This window comes from Passer domesticus, chromosome 13, assembly GCF_036417665.1.
Source record: "Passer domesticus isolate bPasDom1 chromosome 13, bPasDom1.hap1, whole genome shotgun sequence".
In the NCBI taxonomy this organism is placed as follows: domain Eukaryota; kingdom Metazoa; phylum Chordata; class Aves; order Passeriformes; family Passeridae; genus Passer; species Passer domesticus.
This window is the reverse complement of record NC_087486.1, coordinates 4,417,702-4,439,645: the sequence shown is the minus strand read 5'-3', so window position 1 is coordinate 4,439,645 and position 21,944 is coordinate 4,417,702. Positions and strand designations below refer to the sequence as shown.

The following is a 21,944-nucleotide window of genomic DNA, read 5'->3' as shown; positions in this document are numbered from 1 at the left end:
CGCCGCGCCCCGCAGCCGCCATGGGCGCCGTTGCCGGAGCCGCCCCGCGCTCCGCCCGCCGGCTCCGCCCGCCCTCCGCCGGCACCAGCGAGCGCTGCTCCGGGCCGCCCAGAAGGGCTGGGCGCCGCTCTTTCCGCTTCCGCGCCGGGCATGCTGCGCCGCTGCCGGGCGGCCATCGCTGCCATCGCTGCGCGCTCCCCGCGCGGCCGCCGCGGCCTCGCCATGGCCAAGAGCAAGTTCGAGTACGTGCGGGACTTCGAGGCGGACGACACGGTGCTGCCCAACTGCTGGATCGTGGTGCGGCTGGACGGCCGCAACTTCCACAGGTGCGGGCAGGGCAGGGCGGGCGGGGACCCCGCGGGTGCGGGCCGAGCGCGCTGTGCCGGGAGCAGCGTCCTGCTGGTGCCCGGGCTGCGCTGGTCCTGTCCGGCCTGGGTGAGTCTGCAGGGGTTGGACATCCTCGTGTCTCGGCCTCTCCAGGGCACGGAATTCCACCGGGGTTTTGTTTTCACGGGCGGCTTCAGAGCCCCGTGGTGGGGAATGGTTCTTGGGTGTGCTGGGGAGGGACAGCAGCTGCTGTCCAGGGATGTGTACTGGTGTTTGGAGTCAGTGTCTGTGTGGTACTTGCTTTCCCTCGGCATAAATGGGGCACAGTTCTCTCGGCTGGTAGACAACACAGGTTTTTGCTGGGATATTATTTCTAGTTTTGGTAAAGCTCTTGAGTTTTGACAAGTTTGTTGATAATGTTGTCGTTACTCGACTCTATAATAAAGACACCCCGTGAGAAACAGAGTTTACAGAAAGTAGCATTTGTAATCAATTTCCAATTAAAATACATAAACCAGCTGCTTTAAAAGACTGGTTCAGGTCAGATACTGTTGGGAAAGAATGGGTTATCCAGCGTGGATAACGAGGATTTTTGTTCCTGCTTTTCAGACCTGGAGAGAATTCTTTTCTCAGTATTGACAGGATACTGGAAATCAATATTCATACAAAGCAAATATGAGGAAAATGAATGGGTTAACATTTTTAGTAGCTTTTTAAGGGACTCTTATGCCACCATTTTTGCTTTGAAGGTTTTCTGAGCAGCATGAATTCAAAAAGCCAAATGATGACCGTGCTCTGCACCTGATGACCAAGTGTGCCCAGACAGTGATGCAAGAACTGGAGGATATTGCTATTGCTTATGGACAGAGTGATGAATATAGTTTTGTTTTCAAAAAGAAGAGCAGGTGGTTTAAAAGAAGAGCAAGGTAACAGCTGCTTTGATACTGAAGTGAACTTGTTTTTAATATCTCTTCATAATTCTTCTTCAGATTTGCCTTTACCTACACACTGAGGTTAGGAGGAGGGCTGGTGCTTACACTGCAGTTAGTTCAAGTTTTTTGTGTGGATTCTTTACATGTGATCTTTCAGGAAAATATGTTTAATTTACAGAGCTTGTAAAAAGTTATATAAACAACTTATTATATAAACAATCAAAACATTATAAACAGCCATTCTTTAAGAAAGTGTTGCAATTCTCAGTACCTCTGTTGTTCAAAAGTCTCTGTGCCATTCCTCCCCTAGAGTTATCACTACTGATACCTCAGATAAGCACACAAATATAATGACACTAATGTATTTCTTTCTTTTTTCCTCTTGTTCTGTGTTTGCAAGTAAGTTCATGACTCATGTGGTGTCCCAGTTTTCCTCAAGTTACGTGTTCTATTGGAAGGATTACTTTAAGGACCAGCAGCTTCTGTACCCACCAGGATTTGATGGACGAATTGTGTTGTATCCCAGCAACCAGAATTTGAAGGACTACCTCAGCTGGAGGCAAGCAGATTGTGAGTGTTCCTAGAAAAGAGAGATTTGTGCAGTTGAGTTCATTTGTCTGAACAGAAATGTCTTTTCTGCCAGTGTATTTGTATATACAGTTGTCAGTGAAAGAACAGCAGGTAGGGTGGTAGTTTGCAATAATATTACACTTGTTCTGGGCTTTGTATGGGTACTGGCTGAAATTTGGAGTGTTGAGGCTACAACTAAATTTATTGTATCCTAAGAGTGAATTCAGCACAAAAAATATTAGAAGTGCTAATAGAATTAATAAATTAATTTTGATGTTCAGAGTTGGCTTAGCCAAGGTAATCTTTAATGAAGAGATGTGAATATTCAAATTCACAGCAGGTAGTAATCAAAAGTGCTGAATATTCCATGTTAGAACAGACCACTGGATTTTTCTCTAGACCTTTGTCAGTACATAGTCCCTATTGTCAAATGAAAATAATTTACATTATACATAAACACCCTGCAGCCTCTGCTGTGCCTTTTTCATTTATGAAATCTGTCTTCTAGTCATGATATGCAGTGCCTTAAAATGTATTGTAAGCATTGTATTGTCTTTAGAAGCTGATTATATTGATGCCCTGTTACTCTTGGCTGTTTCTTGGCTACAGCTCTGGAAATAAAGCTGTTTTTTCCTAAGTAGTCACTCAGATTTGGTAAATAACCATCCTCACACTCATTTCTCTGCTTTCTCTAGGCCATATTAATAACCTTTATAATACAGTGTTCTGGATGCTTGTGCAGCGAGGTGGTTTGACACCAGTGCAAGCACAGGAGAGGCTCCGGGTAAGAGTCTGCTCAAGTCATGGTTTTTTACAGCTAAAAATTAAATCATAAGATTTGCAAAGTGTCTTCCCTGCCCAGCAGCCCTGGCTTGTCTGTTCTTACTGTAATCATTTTGTGGGTGTAGTCAACAACTTCTTCAGTTGTGCAGGTATTAATACCATTAGTAAATAATATCATTTTGGTCAAGTATTAGCAGGGTTTAAGTTCTTATTTAGCAATTTCAGAAATCTTAGAAATGTCATAAAATGTTCAGTGTCCAAACACATGAGGAACAGTGGCAGAATTCAGGTCCTGTTGATTGCCAGTCCCTTCCGTTGTGTTTTGACTTTAGCAGATTATTCCTGTTTTCTTCTGGAATCTGTTGACTGTCTTCCATTTGTCTTGATAATGTAATAAAAACCCTCTTGGAATTAATTCCTCTGTTGAGAGAAGTAATTAAATCTTGTGACTTGAAGGTGAAAAACCTTTACAAATGTCTGTCTGGCTTCCAATATTCACCCCTCTTCTATCCTAGAGATATAATTTGTTTGTTTTCTCTAAGAGTATTTTTCTTTTTCTTTCCTCCCAGGGAACTTTGGCTGGAGATAAGAATGAAATCTTGTTTTCTGAATTCAACATCAACTACAACAATGAACCTTTGATGTATAGAAAAGGAACTGTGCTAATATGGCAGAAGGTAAAAAACCCTATTGCCACTTGCTTTGGGCTGATATTTTAAACAGTTACAGTGTGGCAGAGAGACTTCACTGTAAGAGTACCACGTGCATCTCCAGTGTATGTCTAGGAATAAATATATCTTAAAATGAACTATATTTGCCATATAATTGTGTGTAAGATGACTCACTGTTTTGGAGATGCTTTTCAGAGCTGTTTCTATGAGCATAATATAAAAACCAGTGTCTGCAGTCTGGCTTAGATACAAATTATGACCACTGAGATGAAACATGTATCAGCAGATGACAATGTGTGTATCTCTGGGGCCAGGCCCTTCCCAGGATTAGGTCCCAAGTATATCCATGGCAAAGGAATTACAAACTTCTGTTCAATAAGGTAGCTCAGCTCATAATTGGTTTAGTCCTTTTCTGCTTTAAGGTAACTTGGAAATGTTCATTATTTTATGATTGCATCATTGATTTGGTGGGAGAAATTCCTGTCCTGTATTTTTTAATTAAATTATTTTTTATTAGAATTTTTGAACCCACTCTGGAGCCTTTTATGTCTGCTAATGTGTCAACTGTATTTTCAGATTAACGAAGTCATCACTAAGAAAATAAAACTGCCAAAGGAAGAAGAAGAAAAAGAAGTGGAAGTGACCCGGACTAAGACTAAAGTTGTTCCCCTGCACTGTGACATCATTGGGGACCAGTTCTGGGAGGAATATCCTGAGATTCTGGCTGAGGATAGTTGATATCTGATGAGCATAACTGGTAGTTTACATTTCGCTCTGCTTGGGTTGTTGGAAGTGAGGAATACGAATGGTGGCTGGCAGAGTTTGACCTGGAACCCTCTTCAGCAACTACATTGGGTTTAGCACTGTTGCTGCCTAAAAAGAAAACACTGGTGCTGTCTGACATACAAGGATATGCCAATATGGAAAGCTAAAATCATACTATATTTTGAATGTTAAGAACTCATCATGAATTAAGACTGTTCCTGCCTTGTACATGTGTATTTGTAAAAAATGTATGTAGAAATGTCCTGTATTTCTATAGCATTTAAACAATGAGGTATTTTATTGTACTGCTGAACTATAAAAAAAAAAAAACCTGAATATTTGAACAGAAAATTATTAGTTTGATTTTTGTTTTAACTGAGATGGACCAGTATACTCCATTTGGGATTTAGTATTAAATTTCAAGGCTGGTGTGTTTAGTCAGATGAGTGACAAACAGTTCAGCTGCCTGATGTCTGATTCTTACTGAAATTGAATGGAGTAGCCCAGCATGTTTCTATGCTTGATTTTAAAAGTATTTGTCAAATGTACAGGATTTTTATACTTTAAAAAATTATAAATAATAGTACCTTCCCTGCTGTCTTTTATTATGTGGCCTTTCTTATTCCTGGGACTTGAACTAGTCAGTGGTGACAGTTCCAAGCAGTGAAGTTAATAATAAAGATACTGCATAGGTTGGAATTCTGTTAGGACATGGATAGATAGCTTTATTCATGTTCCATGGCCTGGGAATTCACCTGTCTCCTGTTGTACACAACACAGCATATTTTAAAAAAATACAGCACAACACAGCAGAGCATTCCAGGTGCCTGCAAAGAGGGAGCCAACAACAATTTGTGCTGCTGCTTTCTGATCTGCCTGGGAATGGCACAGACAGCGCAGTGCTGCCAATCCATGTTTGTTAGAGGGAAGGGAGGAGTGTGTGTTCCCTGCTCCATAAACAGTTCTGTTCTGGTTTAACTGTCACTTAAAACTCTTTGTCAAAATTGACCTCTCAGAGCAGAAATATTTCTGCTCATGGATAGGAGTTTTTCCCAGTGTAATTGGAATTTGAGGGAAATAACCTATTTTAGTGTAGAAATACAGCTATAATGATAGGTGCTTATATGGCTGTTACTGCTTTTAAATAAGCTGGTTGCAAAAACGTCCAGAACAGTAACTGGGCCAGCTGTTGCTGACAAAGACGTGGTCAGCAGTTGGGACTGGCCATAAAAATAGAAAGAAAGGTTCAAGTGTGTACTGGTCACAGTACTGAGTTAAGATTCCCATGAATTCTCTTATCAGCCTACTCTGTTTCCCCTTCCTGAAGAACTTACATTTAAGGCAATATGGTTTTGGTGGTTTTTTTATAAAAAAAAAAAAACCTGACCAGGTGCTGATGTAAACTTCAACTTTGTGAGTTGTTCCTGAGATTAGGCAATGAGTCTGTGAGTTTGTAATAGCACAGGGCTTCCCCCCTACTTCTCTGTACTGGTTAAGTACATGCAATGAGAGAATGTATTTTGGTTTTAGTTTGTAGAATGGGCTGCATGATTCCTAGGAAGAGGATGTGGCTTGATGGTAAGATAATGATTCAGAATGAGTCATTGCACCAGTCATTTACTCCTAAGAACTTTGTTGGTTTTTTATCTTCTAACATAAACGCAATTTACTTGACTTTGAAATTCTGTGTTACTGCTTGGTGCCTGACTTTGGACATTACATATGAAGCAGCTGTTCCAGAACTGGTAACAGCTGAATTTACTCAGCCTGGTAACAAATGAAAGATTAAAAAAGTAATTTGGTAGCCATGATTTATGTCTGGAAAGTATTGTATAGGTTTTTTATTTTATATATTATGGCTGCCTGCTACATCCTACAGTATATTTATATATGTACATTGTGTGTGTGTATAAAAAACAGGTCTGTATTAGGTCATAGTGTTTTCTAATTAACTTATTCTTACAATAATATGTAACAAGTCAACTTAGCTTTTCATATATGGATGCAGACTTTGGAACCAAAATCAGGATTATCTGTACAACTATGGCCTTTAATTTGTATTAAGATAAATGCTAGAGAAAGAAACTCCCTAGCATTAGTGTAAGATGTGCATTTATATGACTCTGCAGCTGTAGGGGAAAATAACTATTCCCAAGGCTCAAGCAGCAGCCTGGTGTTGGTGGCACACACAAGACATGGGTGTTTCTGTAGCTGCAGGAGTCCTGTGCTGTGACCCAGTGAAGAAAGAATTGTTTCCTCTGAAGCTGGTGAACAACCTGTGGCTGATGTATTGCCGTAACAAGAAGCATTAAAGGTACGGGAACCCATTATGAAACATTAATGGAGATGGTGAATCATTATAGTAAAACCTATTAAAAAGCATTTCCTTGCTGTTCCTCAGTGAAATTACTGTGCCCTGTGTATCCTTTTGTGCATTAAATTACATTGAAACTGCCAGTTGTGCGGGTGGATTTCATGGCCCGGGGCAGGGGGTTTGGTCCCTCATCCAGGGATGGTCCCAGACTGGGCTGCGGGGGAGGGTTGCACCAGTGGGGGGTGACTGCAAATAATCCCAGATTTGTCAGGGTTGGAAGGGACGTCTGGAGATCATCCAGTCCCAGGGCAGGGACCCCTGGAGCAGGTTATCCAGGAACGTGTTCAGGTGGGCCTGGGAGGTCGCCAGAGAGGGCGACTCCACTCCCAGGCAGCTGTTCCCTCAACGTAAAGAAGTTCTTCCTCATTTTGAGGTGAAATTTCTTGTGTTTTAATTTGTGTGCACCACTCCTCGTCCTGTCACCGCGAAGAGATTGCCACGTCCTTTTGATACCCCCCCTTTGAGTCTTTTCGGCTAAACAGGCCCAGCTCCCGCAGTCTCTTATAAAAGAGATGCTCCAGACCCTTCACTGTCTTTGCGGCCTTTGCTGGCCGCTCCCCGGTTCCGGATGCAGCAGGGAGGTTCCGTGCTCCCCGCGGTCCCGCCCGGGTCTGTCCCGGGTCCCTCCCGCCCATGGCGGCCGCTCCGCCCTCAGGCCCGCGGCGCTGAGCGGCAGCGCCCCCTGCCGGCGGCCCTGGGCGCCGCGGCCGCCCGCAGCCCGGCATGGAGGAGGACGAGGCGGGCGCGGAGCCGCGGGGCTCCTGCCGCCGCTCGCCCAGCCCTGGCCGCCTGGATGTGAGCTCCAGCCGCTTCGACCCGCTGCTGGCGCTCTACTCGCCGCGCACGCCGCTGCCCTTCCCCGCCGCGCCCTGCTTCAACAACCTCGCCGAGTACGAGAGCTTCCAGCGCGGCCTGCGCCGCCCGCACGGCCGCCGCGGTGCCCCCGCCGCCCGGGGCCGCGCTGCCCCCGCCGCCCGCGCGTCCCGCCGGGGCCCGCCCGCCCCCGACCCCGAGCGCATCCAGCGCCTCCGCAGCCTCATGGTCAACGCGGGCCCCGAGCAGGAGGCGGCCGAAGGCGGAACGGCGACGCGGCGGCGGCGGGCACCGCGCAATGTCCTCACCAGGATGCCCCGTAAGGGCGCGGGCAGCGCGGCCCCGGGCGGGGCGGGCGCGGGGAGCGGGGGCTGAGGGGAGGCGGAGGCTCTGAGGGCCGGGGTCATGCTGAGCTGGTTCGAGGGTTGCGGCTGGGCCGGCGTGGAGTTGCGGGGGAGTTTGGGGGAGTTTGGGGGTGAGGAGAGAGCGATGGCTGGCGGAGGCGGTTGGGTGACAGTGGGGTGTGGGTGGTGTGGGGGGAATGATTTCGTTTGATGGGAAATGACACTTGGGTGCAGAGGCACTGGCGCAGGTTGTCCCAGGAGCTGTGGCTGCCCCATCCCTGGGAGTGTCCAAGGCCAGGTTGGATGAGGCTTGGAGCAACCTGCGATAGTGGAAGGTGTCCCTGCCCATGGCAGGGGATTGGAACAAGATGGGATTTTGGGTTCCTCCCAACCGAGACCATTCTGTGATTCTCTGAAATGGTGTGCAGGAATGAGGAACAGCTTTTCACAGAGCTGCTCACGCAGAGATGACACTGACTTTGAGTTGTGCTGGTGTTCTGCTCTGTTAATTGGTGAATTACATACATCCTCTTGGTTTTAAGGAGAAAAAGGATGAGACACAGCTATATTCTGAAAAGTACTATTTTAAACCATGACTGATACTTGGGTCAGTCCAGGGTGTAGTTAAACCATAACCACAGGGAAAGTCTGTAACACACTGCTGTTACTTGGTTGCTAACCAAACATCCTGCAGGCAGAAATACTGGCATTTCTGGTAACAGGATGGCAGAGCAGTGGATTGAGGTGAGAGACAGCTGTGATGTAAATTTAAATTCATCAGCTGTGATGATGATACATATTTCTTGTAAAAATGTTATGTGTGCGGTCAGGGTAAACATCCCTTAAACATGAAGAGGTGCTACTTGTGCCCCCACACCAAGAATCAAATGGCATTGCTGCCAGGTGAGATGTAACTTTAGTGCACTTAATTAAAAATACTGAGGTTCATTGTGGAATCAAATTATCTTTGCACCATCACCTTACTTTTTTTTCTCTAAAAAGGCAAAGCCCAAAATGTTCAATTCTGAATGCCCAAGGCAAAACCTTTTCCTTCCTTAGACACTAGAACACAATGTGTGCATTGTTATACATGCTGCATGATCTTAAGTATCACACTTAGTGTTCTGCACAAATGCAGAGGTTCTGTTAGCCCAGGATTTCTGACCTTAAATGTTGATTTCAGATCTTAATAAAAAATATCTCCGTTTGCACTGGTAATGAAAATTGGGAAAAAACCCCAAACCTGTAAAAATTAAGAACACCTCCTTAATATCCATACATCCATATCTGTTCTTCAAAGAAGTCTGGCACAATTGATACAGAAAGTGCTGTTCAGCAGCCTGGGGTGTTTTAAGAGTGGTTTATAGCCACAGTTGTGTGCTTTCCCTGTAACTGGGGGGCTGCCTGCACCACAGGTGTTTGGAAGTTGGACTGTGTGGATCAGTTCAGGAGGAGCTATTTATCATCACTTTGCATTCACCAAGAGGCAGAGAATTCATGTGCAGGGCAGGTGGAAAGGTGTTTGACAGTGTTCTGAATTATTTCAACTTTTCTCTTGAGGTTTTTCTAATCTTGCCTCTTAATAGAGTCTGCCCTGAGGACAAGGACTTGAATTTAACCAGAGTTTTGATCTTTATTTTCACCCTTTTGAGGTGCTTGCCCTTATAGTAGTTTTGGAGTCATTTTTCAGAGTCCTGGTATTAAGCGTGTGCTTATTTTATCCAGGCAAGGGCTGGATTTTGGGTACCAACTGGGTAACTTTTTTCCCTGTCTATTGAAGCATTGTTCATGCTGGTCTGTACCAAAGCAGAAGGCACAGGCAGATTTAGTTGTGTGCAGAGCCTGCTCGTTACAGCCCTTGCTGCTTGCAGAGGAGGTGTGTTCCAAAAATAAACGCCTTGCCGTGCTGGCTTTATTTTTTCTGAGAATATCAAGTTGTTGAGAGGTTTTTGGATAATGCGTTCTGCCCTTTGCTCAGATGAAGCTGGAAGTTTGCCATGGAAGAGCCAGAACCTTACACAGCAAGGAAAAGTGGGCAGAGTGTAGATTTGGTGGAGCTGTGTAGTGTTTTCCTGGGTGCTGAGAGACAGAGGCATAGCTGAAAATAAGGGCTGGATGTAGAATTCTGTAAAAAGTTATAGATAGAGATCCTACTTAAAAAGGAATATTGGAACTTAAAGTCTAAAAATAAGTCTGGATTTTAAATCATTATGTAAATTCTCGTGGTTGGTTAGAAAAAATACTGTTTTCTGATTGGAAGTACCAATTTGATATCGTGGTGGTGTCATCTGTGGTTCCTGTGATGGATCTGTCAATCCAGAACATGTTTGTTATCAGTTCAGCTGAAGGAGACACAGAGGCTCATGGAAAGACCCCCTAAGCAAGGCTGGGAGGTGCTGAGACAGATTATGCTCTGTGTGAAACCAATTTCCTGCAGTCATCCAGCTGGAGAGGGCTGGCAAGAAGACAATGGATCTCAAAAAATAAATGTGATTAGGTTAATTCAGAGGAAACTGATTTAGATTTCCCTGCTGTGGCCATGAATTACCCTGCAGCCCAGTCCTGCAGATCAGCTGTTTTACACAGTCACTTTACACTCACAGGAAGCATTTTCTGGTGTGCAAATCAAACCTTGAATGTACAGTCCCTAAATCACAAGGTGAGAGGTCATCTCTGGCTCACATATTTTATTAATGTGGAGAACCATGTGAGATTTTAGACCAAATCTTTTTCCTGACTCTTAGCAGGAATTGTACAGCAATCCTGGGGCTGTGTTTGCCCCTGGGTATCAAGGCATGGGTGGAAGTTGTAAATAATATCTACCCCTCTAGATAAATGACACTTGCAAAGATTTCTGGTGTGAAGACAAGGCTTGTGTGAGCCAGGCAAGCTGTATGTTTTACTGAATTCCTTCACTTTTGCTCTGGTCAAAGCATTATTGTCCTGGGTTTTAGCATGGTTTAATTGCTGGCTGCTCCTTAGAGTAATTTTATTTCCTTGCCAGAGACTTGTAGGACTTTGAAGGATGTTCAGCTGGCTGCTGAAATTTTAACTGAAACAATGCATTTTCATCAGTTTAAACTGGTCCAGTTTAGTAAGTTGAAGGATTTTGGTCACTCATTGTTTCAGAAATCCCCTTGTAAAGAAAAGGAACAAATCTGCTACAATTCTTTATTCACAGCTCATAACTAACCTGAGGTAGCCTTAACCAGGCATTTGTCTTTTCTGTGGAACTAACTCTGCCCCTGTGAGCTTTCTGTTCCCTCTCAACCACTTTTATTTACAGTCTGGATTACTTGGCATGTCTTTGAAATGTAGCAAAAAGATTTTCAGCTAAGGCTGATTTGGCTGTAGGCTGTGTAAAGCAAAACCTTCATATTTTCTGGTCTTGGCTCATTGTAAGAAGAGTTTTGGTGGTCTGGTAATGGCAACCACAGTGTGCTACAGTGCTTGGGGCTTCATTGCTATTGTTGTGAGCAAAAGTGTTGTGCCAAGCTCTGCCATACTTGTACATAGAGTGGATTTCTACTTGGTTTTTAGATAGGTAGATACTGAAGAGAGAGTTTTTATAAAAATATGTAGTGACAGGAGAAGCAGGAGTGGCTTCAAACTGAAAAAAAAAAAAAAAGTAGGTTTAGATTAGATATTAGAGAGAAATTCTTGGCTGTGGCACAGATTGTCCAGAGGAGCTGTGGCTGCCCCAACCCTGGAAGTGTTCAAGGCCAGGCTGGATGTGGCTCTGAGCAACCTTGGTCTAGTGGAAGCTGTCCCTGCCTGTGGGAGGGAGTTGAAAGAAAATGATCTTTAATCAATCATTCCAACTCAGGCCATTCTACAGTTCTGTTGTATGATTCAGTGTATTTTGGTGGAGACTGGTGATGTTCTCTTTCTGTTCCAGTCCATGAAGGCAGCCCACTGGGGGAGCTCCATCGCTGCGTCCGAGATGGTGTCAGAATTAATGTCCACATCCGCACTTTCAAAGGGCTTCGTGGAGTCTGCACAGGCTTTTTGGTTGCATTTGACAAATTCTGGAATATGGTAATTATTGTTCCAGCCCTTGATTTGTAACTGTTATACTGAAAACTTGAAATTTGCAACAGGTTTAAGCAAATGACATACAGGGAAGGTTAATGTGGTTTTGTGGTTCACAAACTAATTTGCTCCAGTACCAAGTGCTGGGTTTCAGACTTAAGTGGAACTTGGTGTTGGACTGGTACATCTGGGAGGTACCCAACTATCTTAGAGAGGTTTTAGGTGAGAGAGAAGCTTTGAAGAGCTCCCAACATCTTCAGAGTTTTGTATAAGAACACAGGAAGGTGGAATATGAGGAATATCAGAAGCTTCCAGAGCTTTCTTTCTCTGCAAAACCCAATCTTTCTGTAGTGGTGGGTGCTTCTGTGTTTTCTCTCACTAACATCACTGAGCTGCCAGTGACAAAAGCTTTTCCCTGTTTTCTACCTTGTGGAGATCTTAAAGACAGTAGATGGAAAAGCAGCTATTAAATATTCGTGAGCCTGGAGGTGTGAAAAGTTTGGAAGTGGGGAGGAGGGAAGGATTTTGCAAGCAAGGATCACAGATTTTGCAAGTAATGCAGAATGAACTTCACCGCTGCTTTTATACCTCAGTACAATTTAGATGATTAACAAACTAGCTCCAAAGCACAGCTTGTTCCTGGGATGGATTTTCTCTCAGAACATAATTTCCTAATGCTTTGACACAAAGCTGGTCCAAAGCTGCTTCATGTTTTATTTTAATTTCAATCTTTCAGTTTCTTTCATCTTTTTTAGGCCCTGACAGATGTGGATGAGACTTACAGGAAACCAGTAATGGGCAAAGCCTTCTATGCAGAACCTCAGCTCTCACTGACCCGAGTAGGTGACATCTGCTCTTTTCTTTCTTATTAGGATCTCCTTTTTCAAAGAAAAGGGGAGCATTGATTTGGAATCTGTGGTTAAATTTGAAATATTTTACCTCCTTTAATTACAGATGACTCTGAGAAAAAAATACCCAAAATGTTTTCTGATCTTTCTGAAAGTACTTCAGTAGTTCAGTGTTACTAAAGCTCCACTTTAGAATCAGATCAGAATTGTTGCTACTGCTTAATGTAGCATGCTGAACTTCTAGAAGCTCACTCTGTGGGTTTTGATGTGGGATTGGTTCTGTGTGTTTTTTGCACCATGGACTGATCAGGTCTGTGTTTGTCATGCCAGGGAATGTGGCAGAGCATCCCTCTGGTACTGAAGTTCCTCATGGCCCAGTCTATGTCTGCAGCCAGAGGAACAACACAGCTCTTTGGTCACTTGAGCTTCCAGTCTGGGTACTGTGAAGCCCAAGATCTCCAAAGCTCTCCACTCTCTAGGATCCAGCTGCAAATAGAGTTGTTTACCACGCTGACAACTGAAGAGATGATAGATGAACTTCTGAACAATGAAGGGGAAAAAATGTGACAGGGCAGTGCCCGTTGAATGGCAACAGCTCCAGGCCTTTTGAACATCAGAGAAGCATCACAAAAGCATTTAAAATGTTTCATTGTGAGGAGTTTGCTTTCAAATTCCTGCCATTTAAATCTGTTTTCTGGTAGATCCCACCCTTCCTTCTTTTAAAGATTAGTTAAAAATAATCAAGTTGTCATTGTTCCTTTAGCTCACTCTCATAGGCATTGGCCTTCCAGCCTGTTGCTGGGAAGAGAGACGCTAACCAAAGATCTCATTTGTCATTATTTCATAAAAGCTTGTCTGCTGCCAGAGTAAAAGCAATTTCTTTTCCAGTTTCAGCACCATGTGTTCATGGATTAATGAGTTCATACAGTGCTTTGGGTCTGCTGCTGTAGCTTTGGTTATTTTTCTGTTGTTTGTGATCTGCTCACCTCCCAGAATACCCACATGTCATCTTTTAGTTTGTTTTGTGTTCCCCAAAAGATCCCTCAGTTTTTCAGTATACAGACTTTGCTAATGAAGGCCCCTTATCTTAGGAATTCATGATACAAGGATGGAAATCTCTCTAAAACTGTCTGACAACTTTCAAAGAACATGGGGAAAAGTGAGCTGTAGGAGCAGCTTGGTATTTCTGTTTCTCCTGACCAAAGTTAAAAGCTACCACACAGCAATGTTGCTCCTGAAATTAAATCCCTTAGTGCTCACATTAAGACAGTCATGGCCATGCAAGAGACTCATTCACCTTTTGTCACTGTTTGACTTTGGTAAGCAAACATGGTCTTTATTGCTGGTGGAGATTTGTCACTGTGTCTTGTGAGCTGATTTGGGATTGTACATGAAAATACAATGTAGAAGTGTGGAACAAGTGGCCTCTCTTGTTTTACGAGTGTGGTCATAGATACAACTGTCCTTTTGCAGCTGTTTGACAGACTCAAGCTGCAGGAATCCTCGGGGAAGAAGGGAGCTGACTCAAAGACTGTCTCACAGCAGCTGGCCCTGACAAATGACTCTCAGATGCTGAGTTTGAAGGCTGGATCTGGACGAGGGAGAGCAGAAGAGGAGCGTGAGAGGCAGAAACACTTGGGCAGAGCTGGAGAGAAGATTCCAGGTGACAGAAGTGAAGCTGATGTGGGCAGCAGGACTGCCCACACGGAGGGGGCCAGTGCTGCTGGGGCCCGAGCGAGGAGCCAGCCCCGGCGGAGGAGGCGGCCCAAGGTGGATTATCAGCAGGTGTTCACACGCCACATAAACCAGATCTTTATTCGAGGAGAGAATGTCTTGCTTGTCCATTTAGCACATTGACTTGGCTGAGCCTTTGTCAGCGTATTTATTTGATAGCATGACTTGCTGCTGCAGCTCCCATTGCTATTTAGAGTTGTCATTGAGTAGGATGGTACCATGGCTGGTTTCCCATTGCCACCTTAGGGCAGGGGAAAGAATTGTAACTTGAGCATCCTGGGCTTGATGCCAAAGCAGCCTCCTTAGATCCCTGATGGGGGTCTCAGGAGAAGGTCAGCAACACTGTTGTTTCTGTGATGTGAGGGAGTCAAGCACAAATCCCACTCTTTCTTAAAAAGAAGCTAAATGGAGAGGGTTGTAAGAGAATTTTGGTGTACTCTGTTACAGGAACTACTTGTGGCACACATTTAAGGATAAGATCTGGACCTGCAATAAATCAGAAATGCTCTTTTGCACATTCTGAGTAGTATCAAGAGGAAATTGCTAATGAGACCAACAGTTTATCTGCTGCTGTTACATGGATGTCCTCTTTTCCAGACATAATTCTGATGGTAATTTTGAAACTGTTTTTAAAACATTGGAGTCACATCCTGCTGATGGCTACTGGCCTCTTTGCCATAGTTAGCTCTGTAATGCTCTGTGTGATAGAAAACCTCTTAATTGTAAAGTAGTCTTTTAATGTGGGTGATGGCAAGACTGTAACTTGTTTCCAGTATCAAAGCTTAGGCTCTCTTTGTAATGTTGTGCTTTGGCCCTGTGTCACCAGCAAGCAGATGATGTAGCTGACTCAGAGACCTCCTTGTTTGGAGTTTATCTGTGGGTGAAGATGGAAAACTATCCTTTTCTATTTCATCCACTTGCTACGTAGTGTAAGAGTGAAGCTGGCAAAGATTGGGTTTTTCTCAGGTGTGTTTGTGTTGAGCACACCTGTCCTGTATTTAAACACCTTTCAGGCTCCCTCTATTGAAACCAGAGCTGCTGTGTCTCCAGCAGTTCTCATGGAGCAGGAATCTTCATGGGTCTTTCTTGTCCATGTGAGGGATGCATCATCTAATTCCAGCTGAGCTTTGGAGATGTGCCTGAAAAGGTTTTGAAGTATAGAAGTCAAACTCAACTCATCAGTGTTTCATTTCAGCAAGGCTGTTGAATTACTGCAGGTCAGGCCAGGGTTCTGCAGGTATAAACTGCTTTCCAAAAAACCTACCTGCAGAAGTTTGAGGGTAAATGAAGCTGTTCCATTATGTAGCCTGTTCCCTTTGTTGTCAAAGGAGATTTCATGCTGCTATTCTGTATTCATCTCAACTGCCTTGTGCTTTGCAGCAGCTCTGTGTGTTTAAGCTGAAGTTGGGAAATTGCTTTATAGCAGGACTTATATTGCATATAGATGCCCTGAGTTCTCAAATTGAGTGGTTGTACTGTGGGTGACATGGATTTCTGTTGCTGCAGATGCAGCATTCTGCTTGCTTGGTCATTAGGGATATGTCTGGTGTTTGGGTGAATCACAGAAATCATTTAGCAGGCACTCTGGACACACAAAGCAGCTGTTTGCCTCTGGGGGAGCTTGAAACTTATGTCAACATTTCATATGACATGGGGCTTGATGAGCTCAGCCACTGAGCTCAAAGCCAAGTTCAGCCTGGGACAGAATAAAAAGTACTGTTGAGGCAAAATAGTTTCATCAAGGGAGAAAAAGAAAAGAAAAAAATTAAATACTCTCTGCAGATTCTTCTGAAACATTGCTTTACTACTGTAATCCCATCCCTCTGTGAACTGAGACTAGGCACTGAAAAGATTCTTCTCATGGAGGTTCTTGTTTCCCCTCCCTTCTTTACTGTTCATGTTTGTGTTCATGTGCTCTGCAGTTTTTCCCTTTTTTTCCTTCTTTTTTTTTTTTTTCCTTTCTCCTGTCAGTACTTTGTCTCCTCGGGACATTCTAAACTCTGGTTTACAAAGACTGTTCTTGTTGTCCTGGCTTTCTGCACCCTTTCCTGGTTGGCTTTCTATGTACTAACCAGAACCCTCACAAATTAGCAGAAACATGTGAAGCTAGAAACAAGGTGCTTATCTCTGCTCCTGACTTCCCAGCAGCTTTTATTGCAAGTGAATATTTTCTTGCTTATGGTTGTGGGGATTTTCCTCTCTGTTTTCTGGCAGCTTTGTTCTTATTTCAGCTGCTTGGGATGACTCCTCTCTGCCTTTTCTATCAGTACCAAAGGCCACTGCTTCTGACCTCTCCTCTTTCTTTCATATTTGACCAAAGGGTGTCAGATCACCCTCAGGCTGACATACAGTGACAGTTCATTGAATTCTCGCTTTTCTTCACCTCATATTTTTAAATCTGTTTGTCTGCCTAGTTTATGCCATGTGCATTAACTAAGATACAACTACCATGAATGTTTTTGTGGCTGTGCTGCCTTTCCTGTTGATTGACACTTCCCCAAGTTCTCAGTTGCTGCTGGAAGTCTCAATGTTTCCTTTCATAATGGATTTTTCCCTAAAACCTTACAGATGTTTGTTGCTTCACATCTACGAGTTTCTTTGTTTACATTTTATGAGAAATGCTGGTGCTTAGACTTAAGTTTGTGCCTTGATTTTTATATCATCCCTGACCTGTTCTTCCAGAATCATCACCTTGGTGAGTAAACCTGGTTAAGGATTATCAATTACCTACATTTTTTGCACTACCTCATTGTTAAAATGTTCCTCCTCTCATCTGTGAAGTTGGTTAAACTGCTCTCTTCCAATTTAGATTCAATGAATTCTTTGCTGGTTCTTCATTTGTATCCTACTTTCCTGTCCACCTTCCTCATTATTTCCAAGCTGCTTCCTAAATACTGCTGCTTCCTTTTCTACAACTTCAGATCTTCCAAAATGTCTTCCTTTTCCCACTTTTTCTGGCATTGTGTATTTTTAAAATGCATTATTAAAATGCTGTCTTATGGATTTTGCCTCTTTCAAGCATCGTGATTGTGATGAAGCAAGTGATCCTGTAGGTGTGTTGTCACTTGCTTGTTCAATACTTCAGAAAACATTGCTCTTTAAATAAAATTGAATGTCATGTTCTGAAATGGGTTCTTCTACCTCACTGAAATATTCTCCTAAATCTGTTTTTAAAAGAAGAAGAAAACAACCTTTGGAACCAAATGAGCTTTGGATTTCAGTGTTTTTTTTAAATTGTTTCTGGTTGCTTCTTTCTGTGGTTTTCCAAACTCAACATAAATTTTTTTGTTCAAGAAGTTTTTTGCTCTCAGCCCTTCATCTCTTGCTGCAGTGATGCTGTTAGCACAAACACCAAAGTCTTTGTGCTGAGGAATGAAGAGTAAGAAACAAAGAGCAACGTGAGAGTGAAAAAGCTTTGGGCAAATATGAAAACCTCCCTAGAAAGGATCCACAGGTGCCACCTGTCCTGTATTTCTAGGACTTTGCTCAGCCTGGTGCTCAGCAGTGGTTCTTAAAGTGTGTTTGGGGTGAGGTACCAGTTACTGCAGGGAGCAGTTTTCTGCAATAACTTCAAAGAAGAGTTGGGATAATTTGGGAAAGTTTTAAAATAATTTCTAATTTCTGGAATTGTGTCTTAGGAAATGTTTTTGCAGAGATGCTTTGTTTTTATCAAACACTCCTTGGGCTGTGGTTGTAGAAAAGGTAAGGCCAAAGGGAAAAAAAATCTTATGTGGGTTTGGTTCCTTCTCTCAACTGACTCATCCGGCTTGTTAATTGCCTGGAAGGGTTTTTTTGTGACCTAGAGTGAAGTACTTAGCATGTCCTCTGCAGGTGATTACTGAATTAATCAGTGAGTGCTGTTTTCCATCTGCTTCTTCTCCTTCAGTGTTTGGATTCATTGTTTCTTCTGCAGCATCCCCTCAGCGAGCAGTGTCTCAGCAGGAGCAGGCCTGAGTGCCCACTGGTTTTTACCCTTCCCTAAAGGAATGTTACCCCATCCAGTTTTGAATTCAAAGAGCCTTTGGCTGTTCTTGATTTTCATACTGATCTCTTTAGATTTTTTGAATTATTTGGTCAGAAGAATTATTTATCTTGGATAATATTACTTTTTAGAGTAAACTGATTTTTTGAAACTTTTAAAAAATAATTTTTTTAACTTATTTTCCTTCACAAAGTGCTAGGTTGTCCTCGTTTGTTTTTGCAGTCACCCACTTGCACCTGTGAATCACTGGGTGAAGAGGGGTGCAGGATAAAAAGAGGCAGAGTAAAAAGGTGTCTAATTTTTATTGAATTTGACATTCTGTCCAACATGCTGCCCACACTCAGCCTTTCTGTTTCTTACTGGCACTGACCTAAGTGAGACAGGTGTAAATGATTTGATCCAGAGTCTTGAAGGAAAATGGAGCAGGGACAGCAGACTGAAAACACTGAGATTATGAAGATGTTTATGGTAAACTTCCTGTCTTTGATTAAACAGATCAGAGTTATAAACAGCAACTTACACCACAAACTCTGCCACTGGATAAAACTGGAAGGCAGAGTCTGCAGCTTTTCAGAGGTGATGCAGTGATTCCCTCAGCCAGGACAGCTCTTGCCTGAGAAGCTGCTCAGGTATATGCCAGTGTCTGCCTCAGAGCATAGCTGCAAATACTGCCAATTAATATGAGGATGTTTTCTATCCTGCCTGCACTGCCAAGTGTAAAATATGAATGCTGAGGTCTGCAGCATCTGCAGCCCAGAACTACTTCAGTTCGTGCTTTCGCTTCTTGACGTTGGCTAAAAAAATTCAAGTTTGTGCTAATAGCAATGCTAAGACAGTGTGTTAGAACATTAGGAAAGGCTGCTGCTGACCAGAGATAATATTTGACAAGTAAGTTTTTACAGAATTTGTGAAATTCTGATTGTAATTAAAGTGTTGCAAACCAGGAAAGACTTGAGAGAGTTGGGATTGTTCAGCCTGGAGAAGAGAAGCTTTGGGGTGACCTAATTGCAGCCTTCCAGTACCTGAAGGGAGCTTATAAGAAAGATGGAGAGAGACCATTGACAAGGGCCTGGAGTGCCAGGACAAGGGGGAATGGCTTCACACTGACAGGGAGTAGTGTTAGATGGGATATTAGGAGGGGAAAGGAATTACTCAGGTGGTGGTAACTCCTTGACATGGGAAGTGGCTTTCTAACCTGTGCCTTGGGCACAATCCTGCCAGCACTGGGCAGTTGAGCTCTGTAGATGAAGGGGAGGATGCTGAGGCAGCTCTTGAGTGCAGCCTCCCTTATGCTGTGAGCCTTTCACAGCACCTGAAAAGCCCCTGGAATCTCTGCCAGGCTCCAGCCCTAATGACTGACATGTTTGATCCTGCCTCTCAACATTTTGCAGAGGAAACCCAGTGGGAGAAGAAGGAACTAAGCAAATTTGCCCTTTTGAGGTGGGGATGGAGAAGGCTTGGTTTTCCTTGGCTTCCTGGGGTGCAGGAGCAAGGACTATTTTAATGGAGAAATAGCAGAGTTACTTGTCTCATGATGTTTACAAGTCCTTTCAGATGTCACTGTAAGTGCTCTTGCTCTTAGCTGGTGGAAGTGAAGGCCTGTCAGGGAAGGAAAATGCCTCCTGATGTTCCTGGATAACTATCTTATTAGCTTCTAGCTTTCTGGGGTGCACCTGGATGACTTTGTTGAAAAAGAATTAGTACACCTGAGACTTTCAGTCAGTCTTGTATTCGTTTAGAATGAAAAGTAGTTTGATCAGTTTGTGTGAAAACATATCCATCCTTTTTTCCTCTCAAAAGATCCGTGCTCTCCCTCAGGAAAGAAATGAAAGCTGCTCCTATAGCGATTGCTTCTGATTTCCACTGCTTCAGAGCAAAGTGCAGCTGTGCCAAGGTGTCTTCAGCTGACACGTTATTCTGAGAGGACGAGATGAGAGAAATGTTTGGTTTCTCTCAAATTAAAATGGGGCATTACAAGGGGAACAGATGGGTTGACCTCTTTTCAATGCTGCACACACCCACTGTAGTTGCAGGGTTGGGACTTGTTAACCAATGAGTCACCTGTAAAACTTCCTTAGGGAGCCACAGAGGAGCAGCATGAGCCACCAGACCGATGTGGAATTGGAAGTCAGGGGCTGACAAATTCCACTCTCTTCACTGCCTCTTGCTCACTGAATGGCCTTGGCAAGTCTCTTCCATCCCTCTCCCTGACGCTCTACAGCTGTAGCACATCCAGGAGCACTCCTTGCCTGTCTTGTGAGGAGCTGGGGAAGTGGTAAATGCTGTACAAGTGCCACGTGTTGTTATCAAAACTCTCTCTGTCAGGTAATGCAGATACATCAACCCTCTGCCCTCTCCAGGCTCGTGACTGTTAGTTAACCTCACCTTGGCACACGAAAACCATGTGGGGAATCAGGTACAAAAACACTCTTCAGTCTTGCAATCACTGACGTCTTCAAGGTCACATTTGGTGACTTCAATATCTGTTTCACAGCTGCAGTTCCATGTTTGGGTCAGATGGTGATAAATGAGGGTGTAACTTGTTTGTAATTCCTTCTCTGTCTTCCTAAATATTTTGTTTCTTAGGAAGCTGATGCTGCTATGAACATATTGGGTAATACTGAATTTGCAATATTCTGCTTTCCAGGTATAAATGTTTATATTTAAAATTGCTAAGACTGCAATGCAATAAATATATCCATGTAACAGTTTGCCTCAAAGCATGATTTTTTGGTACTCTACCAACACAGTGATGTATATTGTCAATGAAGGAGCTGGCACTGCCATGGTTAGGACAGATGCTGGAAGTGGAGACCCCCAGGTGTGAATAAAGCACTGCTCTCTAGTCACATAACTGGGGACAAACCTGTTTTTTGTGTGTTCAAAAGGGCATTAATCCACAGAGTAACAATGCCATTTAGAGATGCAGAAGGGAAGTGAACTTCATGTTGATAAATGTAACCACCAGTGGCCTGATCACTCAAAGGTCTGTTACCTTAGTGTGTGGTCTTCCACAATGCCAGCAGGAGATGGTTTTCCAGGAACTGGGGAGGTCCAGAGCCAGCATCCAAGCATCTGCTCCAGAGCATGCATAGCAAGTGACTTCCAGGAACACTTCTAATCCCATGGTAAGTGATGCTGATGCATTTGGATCATAAATGTGTTTTTAGGGAGAAATTCTTCCTTGTGAGGGTGGTAAGGCCCTGTCACAGGTTGTCCAGAGAAACTGTGGCTGCCCCATCCCTGGGAGTATCCAAGGCCAGGTTGGATGGAGCTTGACCAACCTGGGATGTGGAAGGTGTCCTTGCCCTTGGCTAGAAGGAATAATTCCCATTGCAACCTGGGAACTGTGGGATCAGCAGGTGCTCCCTTTCTGAGCAGGGACCTGCTCCTGGGAGCCCCATCCCAGGTGGAAGGCGGAGGCTGGAGGGATGCTCCCACTCTGCGGAGGAGCCCCTCTCTGGGAAAGATAGGGGAGGTTTTCGGGGCTCTGGATTTCTTCCTTCCATGGGCACTAAGTGCTCCAGAAAGGTTGTCCAAACACTCCCCTGTGTGCTACAGCCCTTCGGGTTTCTCTTTATTCCACTGGGAATCTCAGCTCGAGCTTCTCTCTGGGTCCGGGCAGTGCAGCCATGGAAGCGCCAGGCGGGCTATGCCGAGCAGGAATCCGCTGAGGGGGAAAAAGGGGAGATTCGGGCTCACCGGAGGTAGCCCCAGCTGTGCGCTGTGGGACTGCGGGCCGGGCCGGGCCCTTCCCGGTCACTCTCCC

The 21,944-nt window shown here is 44.0% G+C and overlaps 2 protein-coding genes across 3 annotated transcripts; both read left to right on the top strand.

The window, feature by feature from the left end:
- Positions 1-129: 129 nt before the first annotated feature.
- Positions 130-4,639, top strand: THG1L (tRNA-histidine guanylyltransferase 1 like). 2 transcript variants are annotated; one of them, XM_064387385.1, is made up of 6 exons: positions 130-326; positions 1,077-1,253; positions 1,660-1,829; positions 2,525-2,613; positions 3,182-3,289; positions 3,860-4,639. In XM_064387385.1, the coding sequence occupies exons 1-6, from the start codon at positions 151-153 to the stop codon at positions 4,019-4,021; spliced, it is 882 nt and encodes a 293-aa protein (XP_064243455.1). In that variant the 5' UTR covers positions 130-150; the 3' UTR covers positions 4,022-4,639. The 2 variants fall into 2 exon arrangements, with proteins under 2 accessions (XP_064243455.1, XP_064243456.1); XM_064387386.1 differs by lacking the exon at positions 130-326 and having other exon boundaries at positions 1,114-1,253; positions 1,664-1,829.
- A 2,465-nt stretch (positions 4,640-7,104) lies between these two features.
- Positions 7,105-20,883, top strand: LSM11 (LSM11, U7 small nuclear RNA associated). The gene is made up of 4 exons (XM_064387384.1): positions 7,105-7,554; positions 11,478-11,617; positions 12,367-12,450; positions 13,933-20,883. The coding sequence occupies exons 1-4, from the start codon at positions 7,146-7,148 to the stop codon at positions 14,314-14,316; spliced, it is 1,017 nt and encodes a 338-aa protein (XP_064243454.1). The 5' UTR covers positions 7,105-7,145; the 3' UTR covers positions 14,317-20,883.
- Positions 20,884-21,944: the final 1,061 nt, after the last annotated feature.

What these genes read in the sequence shown, in the direction of transcription:
- THG1L (XM_064387385.1), top strand. Translation starts at nt 151, where the DNA reads ATGCTGCGCCGCTGCCGGGCGGCCATCGCTGCCATCGCTGCGCGCTCC. An exon ending in TGGTTTAAAAGAAGAGCAAG is followed by an intron (nt 1,254 to 1,659) that starts GTAACAGCTGCT and finishes TGTGTTTGCAAG; the next exon opens with TAAGTTCATGACTCATGTGG. An exon ending in AAGCACAGGAGAGGCTCCGG is followed by an intron (nt 2,614 to 3,181) that starts GTAAGAGTCTGC and finishes CTTTCCTCCCAG; the next exon opens with GGAACTTTGGCTGGAGATAA.
- LSM11 (XM_064387384.1), top strand. Translation starts at nt 7,146, where the DNA reads ATGGAGGAGGACGAGGCGGGCGCGGAGCCGCGGGGCTCCTGCCGCCGC. An exon ending in TGTCCTCACCAGGATGCCCC is followed by an intron (nt 7,555 to 11,477) that starts GTAAGGGCGCGG and finishes TTTCTGTTCCAG; the next exon opens with TCCATGAAGGCAGCCCACTG. An exon ending in CTCAGCTCTCACTGACCCGA is followed by an intron (nt 12,451 to 13,932) that starts GTAGGTGACATC and finishes GTCCTTTTGCAG; the next exon opens with CTGTTTGACAGACTCAAGCT.